This window comes from Octopus bimaculoides, chromosome 2 (assembly GCF_001194135.2).
Source record: "Octopus bimaculoides isolate UCB-OBI-ISO-001 chromosome 2, ASM119413v2, whole genome shotgun sequence".
In the NCBI taxonomy this organism is placed as follows: Eukaryota; Metazoa; Mollusca; class Cephalopoda; order Octopoda; family Octopodidae; genus Octopus; species Octopus bimaculoides.
Genome location: NC_068982.1, coordinates 37019303 through 37042007, shown reverse-complemented (window position 1 = coordinate 37042007; position 22705 = coordinate 37019303). Strand labels below are relative to the sequence as shown.

Genomic DNA, 22705 nt, shown 5'->3' with positions numbered 1-22705 from the left:
CATGATAAAATAAAATAACATGACGAACTAGATATTTCATAAACAGAAATAAATCTGATCTTTATGTTGAAAAGTTGTGGCTGATAGATCGATGAAAACCAATTCAATAGTGTAAGTAAATAAATATTCCAAGTACAGTTATCTACTAAAAATCAAACCAAAACACATTTTTAGAAGTTATCAATATTCAATAAAAAATAAAAAAGTTGAAAGAACATTTTAATCAGGAAAGATAGTTGAAGGAAAAAAATACTATCAATAAAGTGAGTGAGTGAGTGAGAGAGAGAGAGAGAGAGAGAGTAATATAGAAGGTAGAAAGTTTAGGATCCTTTAGAAAAAAAATTAAATAGTGATGATAATTTTCTTTGTTACAGATTAGCGAACCTACAAATAACTTCACCCTCCAATATTTTTCTACAGTTATCTCTGATCTTCTTGCTGTAAACATCATGAAAATGTATATAGAAATATTTGACAACTAACTGGTGCTTAATCTAAATTGAAAATAGATTTCAATTAGTTTTCTTTTGATAATTTTTATCTATAAACTTGAAGTATATTGAAAAATTTAATATACTGAACTGACACAAAGTAAAACTGAAATTAAAGTTCATCAAAAATTAAGTGGACTGATGTAAATAAAAAGAATGCATACCCTTATTTTCTTGTCAATTCTTTCATCAAAATCTTTAATCCTTAAGTGGCCTTGATTGATTACATTACTGTCAAAAACATCCAACAGCTGCCTTGCACGTTCACATTGATCTTCAAATTCTTCTTGACTTGTGACTGCAGCAGCACATAAAGGATCCCTGGTGAAAGTATCTGAGTTTACAGCAGGAACTTTGGAAATATCTCCAATGCCATCATGTTGTTGAAGAAAACTCTGTTTCTCCTAAAAATAATTGAACATATTTAATTAAAATCATTGATTTACTTATACACACACACAGATACACATAAATTGTTTTTCTTTTTTGTTCATTGGAATATTTTGAGTACATCATACATACACACACACACACACACACACAAAGAAAAAAATAGAAAAAATAAGATTCCAATGCAAAAAAACAAAAACAAAACAAAACAACAATTCAAAACCCCAGCAGTATGGTTAGTTGAAAAGAATGCTTTTCCTTCTAGGTACATGTTTTCAGAAAATATCAAATGTTTGGCTCACATTCTTTCATAATTAAAATCAATTTTGCTAACATCATTTCATAATTCTAAAAATAAATAAAATTTGAATATACATTTCATTGCCAGTTTCTGATAGTAAACGATATTCTTAGTTTTTAACACAGAATGATATTAACATTTTCTGAAACACAGATCATTGGCCTAAATTGCACTTGTCTAAGACTTGTTCACCATTTGGTAAGTTGCTGTCATCACTTACAGATTGAAATATATTTACAGAAAAGCAAGAATATAAAAACATTAAAAAAAATAAACTGTTGCTTTCAGAGTTGATAATATTTTTAATGAATAGAGAAGGGTAAGTAATTTAAATGTTATTTGAATGATTAACGTAAATTTGCATTTATGTAATATAAGTTTGGTGCAAAACAGAGTAAAATATTTTTGAAGACCGACTTTACATGAGCAGCAACTAATGTTAACTACTCATATCAACACTACCTAATCACCAGACATTGGAAATGGCAAAAATCATTCCTATTTTGAAATCTCAGCTCTGCAACTAAATCACCATCACACATAACTTCAACCTCTAATGTTTGACTTCAAAAATTCCATGATGACAAATCTCTCACTGACCAATCCACACATTTCTCTAACACACAGATTCAGCACACTACTCACAAAATTACCACACAAAAAAATTCACAACAGATAATAAAAATAAAAAAAAAAGGAAAGAAAGTATTATCCTAACTACCATTAACATCAGCAAAGCTTTTCAGCTATTCCCCAATGCTCACTTTTCTACAAAATGCTAAACATCTCTTTAAGAAGTAATACAAAACATTAACAAGCAATCTTTCAAGTGATAAGTTTATATAGTATACATATAAAACATCCAGGATTTGCAATGTCTTTAAGGAGTATTACAAGGAGCTTTCCGTACACCTTGTTTTAACCAATATCTACACTGACCTCCATGCCACCATAAATGTTCACAGTTTCATATGCAGATGACATTTTCCCACCATCCGTGAGATACTTCATACATACATATATCAGAACGAAACATGGCTACAAAATAATAGACCTACGAGTCATACATATATATACAGCTAGATACCACTCAGAGTACATCTAGACAACATTAAAGACACAAATGAATGAATGAATGCACTAATACAGTGCTCACAGGGACAAAATCTAGCAAACAATGTACAAACATTCAATCCATCATTGATTAAGCCAGGTTGTGACCTCTTCACAAAACTCTCCAATAAATTACAAAGAATACAAAACACTATATTTCACAACATCATAGGTTTCATATAGCTTATACTCATGGACCAAATACAACAGGAAACAAAATTATCATGAATTTTACATTTTAAAATTCATGTTTGATCACTAAACAAATCTGTAATCAGCTTTTGATTCCCAAGTATAGCAACATCACTTTTCTTCCAATCCTGATGAGAAAGGCAAAAATGTTTGCTCATTCCCTTTCCATATAAACTAAAGCTTCATACACAAAAATAGAACTTAAAAAGGGTCTAATTGCATAAGTTCTCATATAAAACAATGTTGTGTAAAAATTAATATTATATCAATGAAATTCATACACTTATAATTAAGTCATGTTGATTAATAAGAGTAGGACATAATAGTTTAAATTTTATTTTACCTCAAGTTTTAAATTCACGAGAGTGGAATTTCAAATTAATAGCAAACATTAGCGATAGATAAATATAACTAATCAACATTGTTTTAAAGAATACTAGTTGAAAATGATGTAAATATGCATATCTTTCTTCCTCCCCTTCTCCAAGTTTAACAGAAATATAAAAGTTAAATATTTTGCTGATTTCATGTCAACTGCAATCAGATTTCATTTCTGAATATTCATAAATTTCCAGTCCAGCAAATATCAAATGGTCAGAATTAAATTTAGTCATAACAAATTGGGAGTGAACACTATTATCTTTCATCATTCCGTTTTGTTATGTCTGCATGATTTCCCAATGTAAAGTTCTGAAAGATTGCCAAATCTACATGGTTGTTAAGTCTCAAGCATCTGTACTTACTAATAACAGTTCTTTCTAAATAAATCTCAGTTGAGATATCTTGTTATTTGTATATCTGCAGACACAAATGTTAAATATTTTCAATATACATATGCCTGGTATAACTGGTTTCATATTGTTGCTCTGAGTCTTACTTCCTTCTAGTTTTATTCCTACTGATACAACGTATCAGCTGTATTGTAAGAACAGATAAAAAATGGATTTAAAATCACCTAATCATTACTCAAAAAACTTCACACATTTTTGCAAGTGAAAATCTTTGAATATCTCATATATTTTATTACTTAGCTATGTTTTCTCCTCACTTTCTTAACATCTCTAGTTGTACTTTCATATGACCTCTATTTGTATTTTCATATCACCCAGCTTAAAATGATAACTATATGAAGATGAACAAGTTTTTAATCTTTCCAGATCAAATAAAACATTTGAATAAACCTTTTCTATAAGGAAAATAGTTTGGGAGATAAACTATATTTCAGATCTAGTACAGTGTTTTTTAAGTTCTCAAGCACCAATGGATAAACTGATGTTCAAATGAACTGTGCTTATCATAAAACACAAAATATAAATGAAAAGAAAAAAAAAAACAAGAAAATTGCAAGAAATCACTCATAAGAACTAAAAATCTCTTTTTAGAGTGAGAGACAAAGCCTGTTCTGTTACAGTAAAACTCAAAGATCTTTTTCTTTATTTTTATTAATATGTCTTAGCATAGGAGAAATTTAAAATTAACTCAAATCTTTTAATGTTATAAATATTGACTAACTTATCAGCTGTGCCAGTAGCACTGGTAGTAGCAATATTGGCTATTACCATCCCCATTACATCTAACACTGTCGTTCAGATATTAAAGCAATATAACAGCAGTACCATGTTATTTATATAACCATTTAGTGCCAACATGGCTGGGTGGATTGGTTGGTTTCTGTTGGAGTAATTTTCACAGCTGTGTACCTTTCTTACTGCTAACCACTCAAACATGAAAAATGGAACCCTGTTTTTGCAGTCAGGCCAAATGGAGCAAGTCGAGTTATGTATCAAGTTTAGAGACACAGTACATGATATAGTTCAGTACTTTAACTATGCAACCTGTGACGAATAGCAAAGTACATAACTTTATGTATTCAAGAAAATATTTTCAATCTGTATTTCATATGTAACACATGTATCTAATTTACAAACAAGAATCGGCTACGTTTATGTGTGACCTTAACCCTTTAGTATTTAAACCAGCTATACTCAGTCCAAATATTCTGTTTTATGTTTAAACTGGCAAGACCCAATCTCTCACACATACCCTACAATGCCATTCTAAAAATATACAATCACATCATCAAAATTTCAAAGCTACAAGTAATGCATGATTAATTCAAAACAATGTGGATAAATAAGCATTACAGTTGACAGAATAATCTGAATACAAAAGGGTTGAAGTACATAAAAATAGGAAACTGGGGGAAAATGCAAATTGTAGATGGAATCACTAAAATGCACGTATGATTAGATTTGTCTAGATGCAATAGCATCCAGCAAAGAGAAAGCATCAAAATATTTTTCAATTAAATCATAACAAAGTATTTTGCTACCACTTGTAGGCATGAATACCAAGGAACTACAATAAACCCTGCAAAATATCTAAAGAGTAAATGAGTCAGATTAAAATACTCAATGAAATTATAAAAATATCACATAAGTTCTCTACTACTTTTTACTAATATTTATGTCAAAAGATTTGCTATAAAAGCATCTAAAGCTGGAAGTTAATTTTTTTTTTTAAAAGGAAAGCTTTGATATGAACGCATATTTACTGTTGGTGTTCTGAAGCTATTTTGAAATGATTGATAAAGAAAAAAATGTATCTTCAATGTAACACAATGAACAAAGAGCCTTACACAAATAAAATTCTATAAAACAACAATAGTAGAACTAGAAAACTGAGAAAACTCCATCATCATCAACAGAAACATTGCTATTACAGTCATTGAGACAGGTTAATGAAGATAGTACAAGGGGTTTGACCTGGAAGAATTTGAACTTAGCACTTAGAGTCAACAAAGTAGATGTTATAAAAATATTTGCTACTGGTACTGATAATTCACAATCAGAAAACCATAAGTGATTTTTTTTTTTTATATATAAAATTAGGCATTCTTGGAAGGAATCAATCTATCTTGGTAAAAGATTATACAATTTTATACCATTTAACCACTTAAACTTTTGCATATAGAATTAAACCACAGTAAGTTAACACACAGACTGAACAATTTATCACAGTCTTAACTAGCAGTTTGTTTATTTATCTCCCCAGAATGAAGCTAGTTAAAGATAAAAATTAATAAAAATTATTCAAACTTACAACACAAAAAAAGTGAAAGGAAAATGGTTATTTTACCAAATATCTCCTATAAGAACAAAAGATATCTGCATGTATTTGTATTTCTGCTTTTGGTGGATTTATAAATTACATGCATGAGATGAACTGATGTTTACCAAAATATCTACGAAATTTTATTTGTTTCAAATAATCTCCAAGTTAGAATTTATTCATGAAGCAAAAACAGTACTGATCCTGCATGACCCAGAAAAAATATCATTTGTGAATGACTAAGTCTTATAAGTAGAACATTTCAAATGTCTGTTATTCCATAGAGTCTGTTTTCAACATTTTCCTTCATTTAGTAGTAAGTGAAACTACACAATCATAACAAAGAATTCTGTAATAAAGTTTAAATATTCATTTTCTACAATACAGAAATAATATTACCATATATACATTTCTAGGATTAGAGCTATTATCAGGCAGGTAATAACTCTAGTCATTGGAATGTAGATATACACCTTGCATAAAATTGACTATATAATTTATTTAAGTAGTATATATATGAAGAATTGTTACATCCAGACTAAAGATAGGTAATGTAGTGGCCTAAAATCAAAAGCCAATAAGCAAATATAGCAGAGACCAAAGAACAAATTTGCAGAATTGGGGGGAAATAACCTTACTAAAAAAAATGACTTAATTTTCAATAAATAAGAAAGAAATTAGAACTTGGTGCTATATGCTCAGTTCAATAAATCAATAGGTACAAACAGATTGGAGAGAGCTAGGATTTAGATGTACCAATTGAATGGTAAAAAAAAAAAGATAAACAATTAAAAAAAAAAAGGCAACAGCAAAGGTACCAAAAGGTTTGCCTAAAGATAGTTTCAGCTGCCTGGATGCTAGAGGAATTGGCATTAAAAAGCACAGTAGCAAATGCAGAGAAATGATATAAGAAGTTTAGGGTGCTGTTACATCTACTGGCAATAACAAGTTTTGTTTCTCTCTGCAAAATGTGAAAATGTAGTAAGTGGCATGCTGATTATAGGATAGGAGTGATAAATATTGGGGGGAAAAAATTAATGTTAAATATTAGAAAATGATAATGTTTATTACAAATTTAAAAGATTTTGAGTTCTTGATTAAACAAAAAGAAAAACATTTTTTCCAGCAATTTCTCCAAATGAGAGAAAAGAAAATTATATCACTTCTGAAGATCCATCTAAACATTATTTACAGGGCCACCAAGTCTATGAATGGGAAAAGGAAAAGATTCCTTAAACTGGGTATCTGGTCTGAATACCTATAACAGATAGGATTCACTAAAGGACTATATGGTAATGTTAAACTGGGCAACTGATAAGTTTATGACCAAGATAATAATGATGAGGGCCTGACATTGTATATATGCTGATAAGACAAATATATCTTTGTTCATTCAAGCTCAGATTTTCTACTAAAGCACCTGGTATCTGCTTTCTTTTTTTAGAAGGATCTTTTGCCTATTGTGTAATAGGGATTGAGCTGAACTCTATGCTTACGTCTCAACAGAATTATTTCTTAAAAGTATTTCAAACAAGAACTGAAACAGAGATGATCTTCCTCTTTGAATATACATTTAAGTATTCCTGCTATTGAACCTCATATGTAATGATATTTTTATAGCTATTTCTACTTAAAGGACAGTTTTATTACAATAAATTGAATTGTAAAATGAAGGGACTTCAATAACACTTATCCACTCAGACATTAACATTAAGTTATTGCTTAGATTAAATGAGAAATGGTAGTGATATGATCAATGGATCAATACTTCAAATCAATATTCTAATATTTTACTTTTATTTGCTTTATTTATTGGTTTGATGAATAATTCAATAGATGAAAACAAAACAAAACATAGATTCTCATAAAATACTTTTTTGTTTTCAACAACTTTTTTTTCTATTTTACAGAAGAACAACTTTCTTGAAAGCATTGCAGGTTAAAAATTTGTAATATACTTCTAAATATATATATTTTTTTTCAATATTCACAAATATATTAATTCCTTAAAGCAGAAATAATAAAATTACATACAGACATTCACACATTGTGTGTATGTCTATGTATGTTTATGAGATGAGGGTGGGTGAGTATAGAAGATAGTTAAAAAGCAAAACCAAAGAAATTGCTTTTTTTTAAAAATATATATGTAGCAAAAATTACAAAAAACAAAAAATATTTTTTATATGTAATCTTAGTTTAAATATTTGTAATTAAAAAAATATCAATTTGCTTTATATAAAAGGCAGAAATAACTATTTCATATGATGACAGTGGTGATTATCATAATAATGAATAAGTTTTAAAGATATATATATATATTATATAGTGTGACTCAGTAATTAATGAGGTAAATTCCAGGCATATAAATTAAAAGACTGAAAGTGGCAGTTTGTGCTCAATTAAAGCACATACTTTTCATTGCCTTAGTCAACCCAGTGGAAAATACCCTTACACTTTGATTCACAAAATATCCAACAGTAAAATACTTATGCAAACATCTAATTAAACACATGTAAAATTTATTCAGTTTTTATACATAGGGGTAAAGCAAGAGTAAATTTCAAAAGCATTTCAGACATTTTAAGGGAGATACACTCCTTCAACAAAAATCCAAATTACAAAATATTGCTCTTACTATTAGTAGTTTTATTTTCATTATTGCTTTTTGTATTAAGATGATGCAAAATCCTGAGATAGCAACATCTTGCACAGCTCCAAGGCACAACTTCAATTAAATTTTTTTTTTTTAAATATTCTTAAACTCTTTTACACTTTCATATTTTAAATGGTTTCAGTTATTGTCCTATGGCCACACAGAGACACTGCTATCAGGAGTTTTAGTTGATCATATAGATATCACTACGTATTTCAGAGTGATGCTTATTTTATCAGTCTCTATTTTTAAAACCACCAAGTTACAGAACATAAAAGGATAAAACATAATGCTTCTGTCTCCTAAAAGCTATTCTAGAAGACATATCACCAATGTCCCTTGCATTGAGATTGAGTTTGAAACCATGTTGTTGTAAAGTGAACTTCTGAACCACACTTCCATAATTACACCTATATATAGGTTAAATAGGTGGAGCCATGAATCTTTCAGATTCCTACATCAGACACATTGATGTGACAATTCTGTCATACAGCTCCCTAAAATGAAATGCCTCACCTACATATCAAAATATTAACTGCATTATATTTTCACTAGAACATTTATCATTGTTTCCAAGTAATATCTCACTCAGTTTAAGTATTATGGGTATCTTACCATTTGTAACACAGGTTCATGAATGAATTTAAACTTCAAGTGTGTAAATGTGTGTGTGTGTGTGTGTGTGTGTGTGTGTGCACATTGAGTTGTGCGTAAAATATGTATCTGAGGATAATCAGAAATTATACTGAGTGAAAGATAGTGCTAGTAAAATGTTAAGAGATCACTCTTGATACTGTGCTGACAGTTTACCAGTGCAACAATAATAGAAGAATTAATTAATTTAACATTCAATTGTCTAGCTACAATAGCATCCAGCAAAGAGAAAATAGATTCATAATTTTTGAAGTACTTTAAGATGAAACTCAAAAATTCTATTACTAATGTAGTTGGCCTACCGTCTTTGATACAAAATATTCTAAAATAGGAAATGATACAAAAGAAACTGTAGATTTTGTTGCTTATTCAAACCATCATCATCATCATTTGACGTCCGCTTTCCATGCTAGCATGGGTTGGACGATTTGAGTGAGGACTGGTGCAACCAGATGGCTACACCAGGCTCCAATCTGATTTGCAGAGTTTCTACAACTGGATGCCCTTCCTAATGCCAACCACTAAAAGTTAATGTCTAAGATATAATATACTACACAGCAAAACTTATTTTAATTTCTATTCTGACATATGGATAAGATAAATTTCTACATCATAACCCTCTAGATGATCCTTTTATGTGGTTTACAGCTCCTATCTTGAATTCAAAAGTTTTGTATTTTTTATCTTTTATTTTGTTCAGTGTTTTGACTGTGGCCACACTGGAAGATGACCCTGAAGGGTTTACTCAAATGAATCAACCCCAGTACTTATTCTATTGGTGTCTTTTCGCCAAACCATTAAGTTAAGGGGGCATTAACAAACCAACACACAGACACATGATTGGCTTTCTATCTACCAAATCCACTCACAAGGCTTTGGTTGACTTGAGTTATAGAGGAAGATACTTGCCCAACATGCTGTGCAGTTGGACTGAACCAAAGACTTTATAACTGGGAAGTAAACTTCTTATCACACAGCCATGCCTACTTATTTTTAACTTTCAACTGTGTTAATTAATAATGATTAACCATCACCCAAAATACTTAATCTTCCATTAATTATTTCCAAACATCATGGCCTCAACTTCCATCCATAGTATTTGCTAATATCTATTTCATTACTTATTCTTGTTATATGACCATAAACTTAGTTTCTCTCTGCATTGGCAACCATTCAACACTCATGAAAATAATGTTCTTTATCATCATTCTTAAAGAGTATATGATTAGAAAAGTCAAAAGTTATCAATGGATAAATGAAAATATAATCTTTCAAAATGGAAATCTATAAAACATATTAAAAAAAATCCCCCAAAACATAGCAACATATTAATAATGAAAGTGGTATGAAATAGGAAATCAAAATTGTATATTTTCAATTTATAGCGGAAATTATTCTAATTAGATATTTATAAAGACAAATTCCAGAAGTAATTACTAATTAAGTTAAATGCCTGACTTTCTTATTGTAAGTTTTGGTCTATCTCTGCTCAAGTTAGACAAACTTACAATTAATGAAAAAAAAAATCCTCACTATTCAAGATATTAACTGTCATCAATAACTTCAGTAGCCTTAAACACTGTCCTAAGAAGGAATAGTAATGGCAGGTGCAGAGGGTCAACTAGTGATTTCCTCAGAGAGCGACCACAACCAGAACTTATAAAAAATCAAACTGGACAGTGTGGTGGGGAACAAACTGCCACATTGCACTCGATGATAAATTACTGTTTTTGTAACTCGGTAGTGACATGGTATCCTTAAACTGCCTATATTTATAACATGTATTTCTTCATCCCACCAGTTACAAATTTTATATAGTTTACCTTTTGCACACAGAAAAAAAAAACTGTTTCATTCAAAGATAATAAAACCTCTGTGTCCAACCATTATACTTTTATTAGAGCCAACTAATTATACCATGTAATAATTCCAAAATGCCACTTAAGCAGTTAATCAGCTTTCCTTTACAGTTACTTTTGCTGCCAAATACTCTTATGCATCAGAAGTATGATAAATTGTATTTCTTTGTCTCATTTCTAGAAACCCTACAACACTTTTATGTGGAAGCATTTCCTACCAATTTCCTTCCAAGGAATATAGAATATCAGACACACACACACACAGAGTTTAGTAGGTCCTCTACAACTTTAATTTTAATCATTATGTTTTTTAAGACAAGCCTACTTTTCTATGTCATATATTTAGTCTGCAGTTCTTCAACAAATCATGCAAAGAAATTAAGGTAGTTTCAAACCATCTAAAGTAGAATCCACCACATTATGCAGCAAATCAAAAATGTTATTAAACCAACATAGAAACCCCTGTATGATTGCTTAATCTGCTAAAACAGCAGAAAAATGTTTCGCAAATCACACCTTATGGTTACAAAAGAGAAGAAAATTGAAGATACATCAACAAAGTAGTCTTAGATATACAAAAACAAATGGCTAAGGCTTGGGATGCTTTTGACCAGTGGTTTACTCGATCAAAGTTGTCTTGGGGCTAAACAACAACAACAACAACCACAAAAATAATCTGTGAACTCATTTAGTCCCTGAAACTACATGTCTATAACTACACAACCACTGAGATGCATAAATAACACTGAAAATGTGAAAGCATTCTAGAATCAGCACTTCACTTGCCTGGATCATGTAAACAAATTACATGTCCAGCTGTGAAACCAATTATTTTACTTGGCACAAATGCCCTGCTGCATTGATGATTATTGACAAATTCCAAGAAATTAAGAGTTGAACTATCTTCTGCTCTGACCACTACCTACAGACTTGATCGTACGAAAACAAATTAGGAAGCATCACAGGGAAAAGTGTACTGACCTTCACACAATATTCTATAGTACCAGATAGCTGGGATATAACATTAGAGTGCTGAACCTAAGCATTAACGTGGGCTTTCAATCATAAGTTTTCCTGAGCAATATTGATTTCTAACATAAGTACAGGGTAATATCAAACTATCCTTTTATATATATATATATATATATATATATATAAAACAATTCTTGTGTAACAACCATTTGCAATAAGTATTACCTCTTAACAAATTGCTATAACATTCATTTTTTTTTATTAAAAATAATATAACATCCATCTTATTTTGTAATCTTTCTTCAGCAATCCATAAATATTGGTTGAAAATTCACATATTTTTTCTTCTATTTTGAAATTTGTTTTCAAATTCTTGGATGAAGAAAGAAGTAAGTTTTTCTTTTAAACATTTAAAATTTTAAACTTGTATAATTTGAATTGTTTTGCCTATATGTTTTTGACAGTGTTACTGTTACACACACAAATATCTTAGGTTGTATTTAAAATAAAGTCATTTGACTAATTGGTAAATATCCAATCATAAATATGCTGGTTATTCTTTCTACTTCTCTACTACGCCTACAACAGCTTCTGCTTCCTCTGAACTACCAAGCTATGCGCCTAATCCACAAAGGCACATCCACAACACATGAGCTGTTTCTTCTTATCCTGATTGTGTCTCTTCTCAGATATTGCACTGAATATTTATCACAGATGAGTTGATGTATGCTGCATCCGAGAGGTAAGGTGGAGAGGAGCTTCAGCCAGGTTCCTCACAGACAAGACACATAGGTATAAAATCTTCTGGGAAGGTACTAATGATGGAGTAGGTGGTGTGGGCATACTTCTTGCAGAGAAATGGATGGATAAGATCATAGAGGTAGTCAGAGTGTGCAACAGAGTACTTAAGCTCAAGCTAGTCTTGCAGAATAGTATAGCTACAATTATATCTGCCTATGTCCCACAAGCAGGCCTACCAAATGAACAGAAGGACCACTTTTATGACATTGTTCTGCAGGCTACCGCAAAGATGAGTGACAATGACCTCATCTTCATGGCTGAGGATTTCAATGGGAACGTTGTACAGCAGCCTGATGTCTTCCATAGTGTTCATGAGGGCCATGGAATTGGTTCCCCAAAAAAGAGGGAACAAGGCTACTGGAGTTCTGTGATGCAAATACCCTTTTGATCTGCAACACCAACTTCAGGAAGCCAGACAGTGGGATGCATGGTTGCTCTTAAATACAAAGAACTTCCCTTGTGAAGAAGTACCCTGCAACATAGACTAGTCATTAGCAACTTTAGACTCCAAGCCAGAAGGATGCCAAGAAGCAGACCAATCTGGAAAAGAAGAATTTGGAAGCTTAAGGACCCTTCATATGGTCAGAGATTTAGGGACATCCTAATTGAGAAAATTGATGAGAGGGAGGAGCTACAAACTTGTGACATAGAGGGTAACTGGGAATTCCTGTGAGACAGCTTGCTGAGTGCCACAGACTAAATCTGTGGCTGGTGCAGAGTCCCTTCCGAACCTAGGGTAATGTGGTGGTGGAAGAATGAGGGCAGCAGGGAACTGTATCAGATAGCCAGAAGGGAAACTAGGAAACAGATGTATCTAGCCAAGGGAGAAGCTGAAAAGATGAAGTTTGCTTATGTTCAGCACTGTGAGGACCAAAGAACTGAGATATTTCAGATTGCAAGACAGTGTGTGAGAGAAAATTGTGACGTCATAAGAGAGAAATGTGTCTGCATGGATGATGGTGCACTTGCTTTTAATGAGTCTGCAAGGAAAGATATTGGTGTCATGCAAATTGACATACGTGCTGGTGGCATGTAAATGCACCCTGGTGTCACACAAATGGCACTCATGTCTGTGACACGTAAAAGCAACCATTACACTCTCAGAGTGGTTGGCGTTAGGAAGGGCATCCAACTGTAGAAGACCATGCCAAATCAGATTGGCGTCCAGTGCAGCCTTCCAACGTGCCAGCATGGACAACAAATGATGATGATGATGATTGTACTCCAGAATTGCAATCCTCTGGAATCTATTCCCTCCTCTCCCTCATTTTTTCTGGTTGACAGATCCACAGATGTTTACACTAAATATCGACTGCATTCATCATGCCAATCTGGGAAGGCTTGTGAAGGTCATCGACACTGCATTCCCTCATCTGGTTAACTTTATATATATATATAAATGAACAACTCCAAATTAACTTTTGAAGACGCTGTTCTGTGAAATATATTCTATAAATTATTTTTACATGCAACTATATTTATAATCATCCACAACCTATCATTAATGAATAATGACAGTATGAAGGGGAGGGGGGAATTTTAAATTATTAAATACTACTCGTTTCTCTTGTGCACACCCGCACATTGCACTGTCCCAGTCAAGTCTGTTGATATAAGCAACTGTTATCCCTGAGAAGGTTGTTTCATGTATCTCTCTGCTGATTATCACAGGGATTAATCTTCAAACTAATAATAGACAGGCAAGAAAGCAGCTCCTTGGTTATACAGTTTCTGTGGAAGGAGGTTTAGGAGGCTATAAATCAGCAGCCCTACATTAGGACTGCACCTCAAAACCATGGGTTAGGTAGAGGGAGATAGAAGCTAATTCCTATTTAGTACAGTTTTATGGTTGCAAGAGAGACATTAATAGTAAGTAACCACGAAATGCCAAGATAGGTTTGCTGTAGCATATAATCAGTTCTTGCACTAATTCTCATACACATTTCCACTAAGAGCTACTAATAAAATGATAATTTTTACTTGACTTCCCCACTACCAACTACAACCCATCAAACAATAAACATAACTGTAACCTAGAAATCTTTCACGGTATCTCTTTTTAATGAATATCACTAAAAATAAAAGAAACTTATTATTTAGAAATAGCATCACATGCATTCCTCAGCATGTTCTTTATAGCATCATATATCATTTTAAGATCTGACATTAATCCAGAAATCAAGTACACGCATCAACTAATAGAAATCTTTCCACATACTCAGCAGAAGTGAAATATCAAGGATATTCTTATAGTCTTAATTTTACTGTTTGATCAGCATTTTAGTTTGCAGTTATCCTCTCTGTTCTGAGAGAATTTAATTGTAAGATGTTGACTTTCTACATGCCATTCCAACTGAGAAGTTTATAGGAAGTTATTTGAAAGAAATTTGGCTACTACAGTGACAGTTGGGTGACTATAAAACATAATCTATTTTGTATATGTATTGTTTTGAAAGATAAACTAAACAATAATGAAGAAAAAATATATGTGAAAATTATCGTGTTATTTCTAGATCTAAGTGAAAATATGAATCTAAGATGTAGTATAAGAATCAATTATTTGTTACAGCAACCAAACTTTTCTTAGGTATTGTATGCTATATACCAACACTTCACTTTCTTTTAGTAAGTGTAACATCAGACAAAATTGATAGTATGACACTATTCTTATTATGCCTTCCATTAGATCAGAACAAACACTCTAAACCAACAAAACAACCAGTACAGACAGTGTCCCCTCCTTACTCTTTGAATATTGCACTGAAGAATTAACTCTTATAATATTATTACAGAAGAAAGAAGACTGGTAGGAACACTGAAGTAGATGACTTTACCAAAAGTGAAATTCACTGCTTTCACTTTATGGAACTAAATGAGTTTATTTTGCCAGCAAGAACTAATTAGGTAAATTAACAAGCGCTTGGTCAAGCTTAAAATCATTTTTAATCTGATATCTTTCTTATAACATATATTCTATATGCATGCAGAGTGTACATCATGATGGTGTGGCTGGATACATATATTCATGTGCTGTACTTCATTGCTTAATGCAGTCTACATAGGATCAACAACATTGTTTACAATGAAGTATTCTGAGTAATTGGCAACTTTGTTTCATAATCAAAATATTTTACATAATTAGTGGACTAAGTACATTTCTAGTAGTAAGGAGCATTTAAGGGAGAAAAAATATCTTTATTCTTCATGTATCACTTTTTTTTCTTTGATAAATTATATGATTTGCCACTTATACTAGAGGGTGACCTTCAGTTTAGAATAGACATGGGCAACCCTTTTTGACACATGGGCTGCATGACACAAGGCTCATCATCAGGTGGGACACACTACTAAAAATAATCAAGGTAATTTTTCATTAGGCACACAACTGAGAAAGATTGGCGAGCCACAGTTTACCCATGATAGTTTTGAACATCACTTTTGTTGTTAGTATCATTTTGTTTGGCAACCAACAATTCAATCTTTTTTCCTGCCTGGAATGACATTCTAAACTTAAGGACTGCCAAAATTAGTAATGCTAAAACAATGGCATCATTCGTAACAATTACTATTGATACATTAGTATCATCATCATCATCCCCATCTAAATGATTAACTTGCATTATTTAACTTTATATATGAAACTTCTCACACTCAGTTCAAGCAACAATGAACAACAAAGAATTGTAGATGATCTGATGCCATCACAGCCTCCCAAACAACAAAATTCTTAATTCAACCCCAAATACCACCAATGACAAGCAAGTTGTGTATTTATCTCACACTAACCCCCTCCCTCCCCTTGTGTGTGTGAATATACATGAGTGCACAGGCATACACACGTGTGTGTGCACTTGTATGTTTATAACAAAAACAAAATAGAACTACATAAAATAATTCATGAGAGCAACTGCTGAATGACATAAGTGAAAGTATGTTTTTAAATCATCAACAGCCAAATTAGTGTGCTTACTTTGATTAAAAAAAGAATTTGTTTCAAACTGCAGAAAATATATTAGCCATCTAAATTTCCTTGTCGTGTACATATGACTTGCTCCTACTCAATTATATTATGCCATTTTTGCTCTCTTTTTTCACCCACTTCTTAAAACCATATTGAAGGGTGTAGTAAGAGAAGAAAAAAGAAATATCAGAAAGTGGGGGGGACACACACATAAAGTAACCGTATATTGTGCATTTAACAGGAAGATTGGTTACACAGGATGAGGATGATGTTATTTTTCTAATAATGTTATATTTTTTAACTGATACATAGATATCCAACAACAATAAAACGAAAAGTATTGGAGCTGGCCCATTCATACTATACCATAAAAGTGTGAATGTGCAAAGAGTGAAATACGTGACAGTTTTAGCTGACTATGCTAATGACAGCAAAGTACCATTGTTGCTAATTTTCAAGAAAACTTGGCAAAGGAATAAACATCCAAATGGAATTCATGGAAATTTTTACGACAAGAAGTGGATTGATAATAAAAACATAAAGGTGTGGTTAGAAAAACATGGTCAAAGCATTCTGGTAGCTTGCTACAGAAAAATCAATTGCTTTTGTGGTACAGAGGCCTGAAAAATCAACATTGTAGCTTACTGAGATAACTTAGCCTTTTTATAAAAAAGAAAAAATAAGATTTAATGAACATCATTAAACTACATAAAAAAAAAGATATATATATATATATAAAACCATTTGATTAATTTCATTTGCCAGTTATTTACATTACATTTATAATAATATTCCAGATATATGGTAACATCTGGTGGCATGCAATATAAACAGAATTTTTTTTTTTTTAAATATAAAATTATTTACAAATGTTAACGAATGATTTATGTTAAGAAAATAAAATAAAACTTTTTGTGTAGGTATTTGGAAGGAATTATGTAAGGAAATTTTCAGAGAATATTCAAATTTTGAATAGCAATACTGATAATGATACTACAAAGTGAGCGGCTGACCTGAGTGAAAAATATAGCCTGCAGAAAACAGTGGTTTCAACAGTGTCCATATGATGAGTTAAAATATTTTTCTTAAAGTTGTCTTTACATATTTACAGTAAGTTTTGCACAACATAGCATCTTGCAAAGCATAGTATATAGTAATAAAATAAAAGTGCAATATTAGATTCTAGATTATTACTTCACCTGAGAATATTATCAAGATAAGAGCATCTACATATAAAAAGAGCATCTACATAAGTAACTCAGCCTATAAATAGAGTAGCAAAATTCCCTACAATTTTTTATATACAGCACATATTTTATGTCCTGAGATTCCAGATACCATGTACCATGATAATCACAAGAACGCTATAAGCAGAAAAGCTCAATAAATGTTGCATTTAATTTACAGAAGTGATGACATCTATCCAACAAAAACACTGTCCTGCTCTCTATTCCTGATGTATCTTTTCATTACATTCATGCATATTTCTAAATCACATACATAATATTGCATGCAATAATACAGTTAATTAAATTTATATTATTCACATTAGGCAAAAGCATACCTTCAATTTCAAAGAAATTTCTTCCCATCTTTGGTTAAGGTGTGTCAATTCTGGCTCTACCATTTTCTTGTATTGATTACTCTTTGTCATTAAAGAAATTGCAGAATCCCGTACGTCATCAACCTCAGAGCGTAAATGGTTTAACTCCATTTGAAGATTCTGATGAAACAAAACAAGATTAAATGCATCATACACAAAATATTTATTTATAATCATTGTTCTTTCATAAACACACACACTACATACAAATATATTTGTGATATGTGTGTATATTTGAGTTAATAAAAAACAAGGGAAAATATGCAATACAAAAGTAAAGTATAATTATTTAATGAAGTGCTACTTTTGTTAATTTTTTTTTTTTTGTGAGCAGTAACAATTACAAACCAGAGTGCTCTCAATCTGAGCACAATATTTATAAATTTTGTGTGTGTGTACATATGCACACACACTGATTAACCATACATGCAACAACAAAAGAAGTAGACTTCAATATCATTAGAATAGAGGAATATATTTAATATATTATCAAACAAGGATCAATTATATACAGCACTTGTGGCCTGCTGGAAAACCCCAAGTACTGCATGTGAGTGTTCCATGTTAGTATCATAATGTTAGAAGATTGAAGTTAAAATATGATTAGTATTAAAAAAATGAGATATTTTCTTTGAAGATAAGAGGGAGCTAATTTATTAGGAAGTTGTACAACAAATATATAAGGTACATTATTTTGAGGCTGGTTGGAATTTGAATTCATACAACAGGTACAGTATGAATAACAATTCTTTCTAACATTGGTAGAAGGCAGAAAATTTGGGTGCAGAGATCAGTTGATTAAACCAGACCCAACATTTGATTGGTACTTTATTTTACCAAACCTGAGAGAATGAAAGCAAAGATGACCTTGGTAGGATTTGAACTCAGAATACAATGAACCAAAAAAAATGCAATTAGGCATTTTGTCTGAGACATTTCTGCTAATCAACCACCCATAATTTATTACAAGGAAAAAGTTCATTAGTTATTCAAATTCAATCCATGCCAGCATAGAAAGCAGACATTAAATGATGATGAACAGAGACAATTTAAAGATTTATTATGTATAAGAAGATCCAGTGAGGACTTAATATATACAAAAATTTTGTTAAAATGATATATAAGCTCAGATGATTGCTATTATGAAGACAGATGATTGCTATTATTTTTCATACACACAAGAGAGAAAATAAACTGCATGGTGTTTACTTCTCTTAGGTTATCTATGTCAATGAAGTGGAAAAACATTATTATTAATGGCAACAACAACTGGGTTACACTAAGTGCTTTAGAAGAATGAAGTCCAGAAACTTTAAATAGTGAAGTTTATAAATGATGCTAGAGATATCTGTATCAATAAGTGTTTATTCTATCTTAGAATATAAGTATCAAAAGTGTTAAATAAAATCCTCACAACACAATTGCTATCCATAACTAGGCAACAGTCTTGCAACACTATGATCCTTACACTTAAGGAAAACAAAGAGATAAAATCCTAAAATTTGCTATAAACACAAAGTCTAACAAATTTTCATAATGGTTTTACATTTTGTAACATAGCTTTATACTGCAACCCCCAAAATTACACTTTCAGCTTCCTCTTTAAGGCCAAAGAATACTTTAGCTTTGACAAGTTTCTCACCAACTGGAAAGCTATAATAAGACCTGTGTAGTGATCACACTAAGATAGTGCAGCTGCAGCACAAACATTCTAGATAACATCCAAAATAAAGCCTTCCAATTGATTAGCAAAGACTGACTTACAAACATGTTGAAATTGCTAGCTTATTGACACACATCTTCCATTTACCATTTTACTGATGCAGCAATAGCTTCTGTTCTCATGAAATCACAATCTGCATATCATCTTTTTCTAAACCCACTTAAAGTACTCACTATCCTCCTCTCATCATTTAAGTTGTATTTCTCCAAGAACTTCAGTACTAAAATTTTTGTTTAAATTTCTTTATCTCCAGAACTTCAGGCCTCTCAAACTTTTTTTTTTTTTGGTCTATGTTGCTCTTATAGGTAGAAACTGCACAATTGCAAGCTGAATATCAACTGCATTGACCTTATCACAGAAGTGGTCTAAAAACATCATGAGTGCTACCCATTTTCAGAATTATATTCCTCCCATCCCTAAATTACCATCCTTTGTCAGAAATTTACAAATTAAGTAACCAAATTTAATTTAAATTTCAATAAATTTTATTTGATTGCAATTTCAAACATATATTATTTAAATATCGTTCTCTAAAAACTGTAAAGGGATAAAGAGAATTTGAAAAAGAGTAAGGTTATTTAAAACAATTTTAAAATTCTTTTATAAAAATTTTCACAAATAAATTGTACATTTATGTAATTTTTATATAAAATGGTAATGGTGGGAAACATAAGAACCATTAATATCAAACAACAATATAAACTGGGAAAAACATTTAAAAAATATTTTGAGAAACTATTTATGAAAATTGCAAACAATCTAAAAACATATTGATATTTTTTCAAAAAAAAAAAAAAAAAAAAACCCTATACTTTTCTGAAATTCAATTCATATTGAATTTTCTTTAGAAATGTTAATCTTTTATTTGATACAAATCTTTTTTAATAAATTTCAGGAAAGAAGGAAAAAAAGAAAAACTTTCTAGCACTCATGGATTTGTACTATGAGAGTAGGTACAAATTGAAGCAGATATTCAATATGCCTTTGGTCACATACAGAGCAAAGAAGTTCAACCATTCCAAGTCAGTACTCGCGATTTTGTTTTTGGATAAACTACCTTGTTATTTTAAAACTGGTGTGCACTTTCAATAGATCCAGATTTTTAAAATGTGTTGTGTAGTCAGATCGAAGAGATCTCTTCTAAAATGCTTAAAATATTGATAGCCAGCTTACTCTCAAGTAGCCCGCTATAGCAGTACTGATTAACGGAACACTAATGAATTTCCCAATGCTCCTGCTGCAAACCCATAGGTATTAACAGGTAAGTCGATTGAACTATTGCATGTTTAATGTCTCTGTTGAGGATGCAGTTCAATGACATATAGAATTGACCATTGAACTGGTACTGTGATACATTGACAATGTTGTTACTTCAACTACATTTTTTTTTCTTTCTCTCTCTTTCTTTTCCTGTGCATCAGTGTTAAACTGCCAAATTAAGATTTTCAAAACCTAGTATCATGCAATCATTGTTACAGACATGATTAAACTCACAAGATAGAGTGGAAGTTTCAAAAGGCAGGCATATGATTTGTATCAAATTAACTATGAAATTGATATTGTCTTCACAAGAAAAGAAGATACATCTCACATGTTACACTTCTACCTTTATCATTCTAAAAACCTTTAATACAAGATGCTTACTTTATTCTGGTTTCTATCTCGCAGTAATTATTATTGTTTTTGGCTTAGTTGCTCTAAGCTTTTAAAACCACTCTAACTATTCTATTAAAAGTAGTCAAATCACAATTCTATGTTCCATAAATGCTAACCTTTTTATATCTTTATTACCATTTTAGTTGCTCGCTTCAATATGAATTTATGTGACTTTCCCTTGTAACATTTTCAATCTAAAATATTTCTTTGAGATTTGATAACATTATCTCACACATGAAATTTTCAATACAAATACAAAGAAACACAGGCTAGACTGAATCAACAATTAAGGGATAAAGTATGATTTATATTAATAAGCCATAAACTTAATGAATATTTTCTTCGTGTGTTAAGCTTCTAACTTAAATAGCAACACAAATTCTTAAAAGATTTTTTAAAAGCAACCGAAAAGAAAATTTTATGGAAATGTTCTTCATTTGCTCTTCAATGATATAGATTAGTGTGTAATACAGAAACTACTTATAGCTTAATTGTATCAAATAGATTAGGAAGCTAGCAAATCTCTAAGATAACTGTCTCAAGAAATAAAGTATTTAAAAACATTAATGTACTACTTTTTGAAGGCTGAAGTGTTAGTTTGTCAGATTCTCTTAACTAAATATTGTGTAGAATATCAGCCAGATGACTTATATCAGTGATAATTTGATTTTAAAAGGTTAAAAAAATGATCAGTATTTGTTACAGCATGTTGTCAGTAATGGTAGTATTATACACATTTTAAGAACAAACTATTATTAATATTTCTAATATAGTTATAAAAATACTTATTAGATAATTCTGGTGAACCTGCTTGAAGTGTGAGTGTGCATGGAAGAATAAGATTGTTAGTAACAGAATTTAGTGTTATACTGAAGACTATAAGAAATCTTATCTAGTAAGATGGATTCAATGAAAATTTACACTTTAAAATTATTTCCTTGCACATTTAAACATTAAAAAAAATTACTTTATACAGATATCTGTGATTTACTCTATTAGAATATGCTACTGCATGTTCATTTAATTTTTTTGCTGCTTTTTTAAACCAACAGGAATCAATTTAGATCATAAAATGTATTAAAAAAATGTAAATTCGGGCATGACTTAAAGCTTAATTGCAGCATGTTCTTAAAACTGAACAAAAAGTGTTTAGTGCTAAGTTAATATGAGAGAGAGAGAGAGGGAGAGGGAGAGAGAGAGAGAGAGAGAGAGAGAGAGAGAG

General features: G+C 31.1%; 1 protein-coding gene across 5 annotated transcripts in view; it reads right to left on the bottom strand.

Moving 5' to 3' along the window:
• The window catches only part of LOC106873450 (dystrophin), a 562674-nt gene that overhangs the window by 397729 nt on the left and 142240 nt on the right, over nt 1–22705 (bottom strand). For all 5 annotated transcript variants that reach the window (XM_014920808.2, XM_052976364.1, XM_052976366.1 and 2 more), the window contains 2 exons: nt 18066–18224; nt 656–895 (listed from right to left, as the gene is read on the bottom strand). In XM_014920808.2, the coding sequence (XP_014776294.2) occupies nt 656–895; nt 18066–18224 (399 nt within the window). The remainder of the gene's footprint in view (nt 1–655; nt 896–18065; nt 18225–22705) is intronic.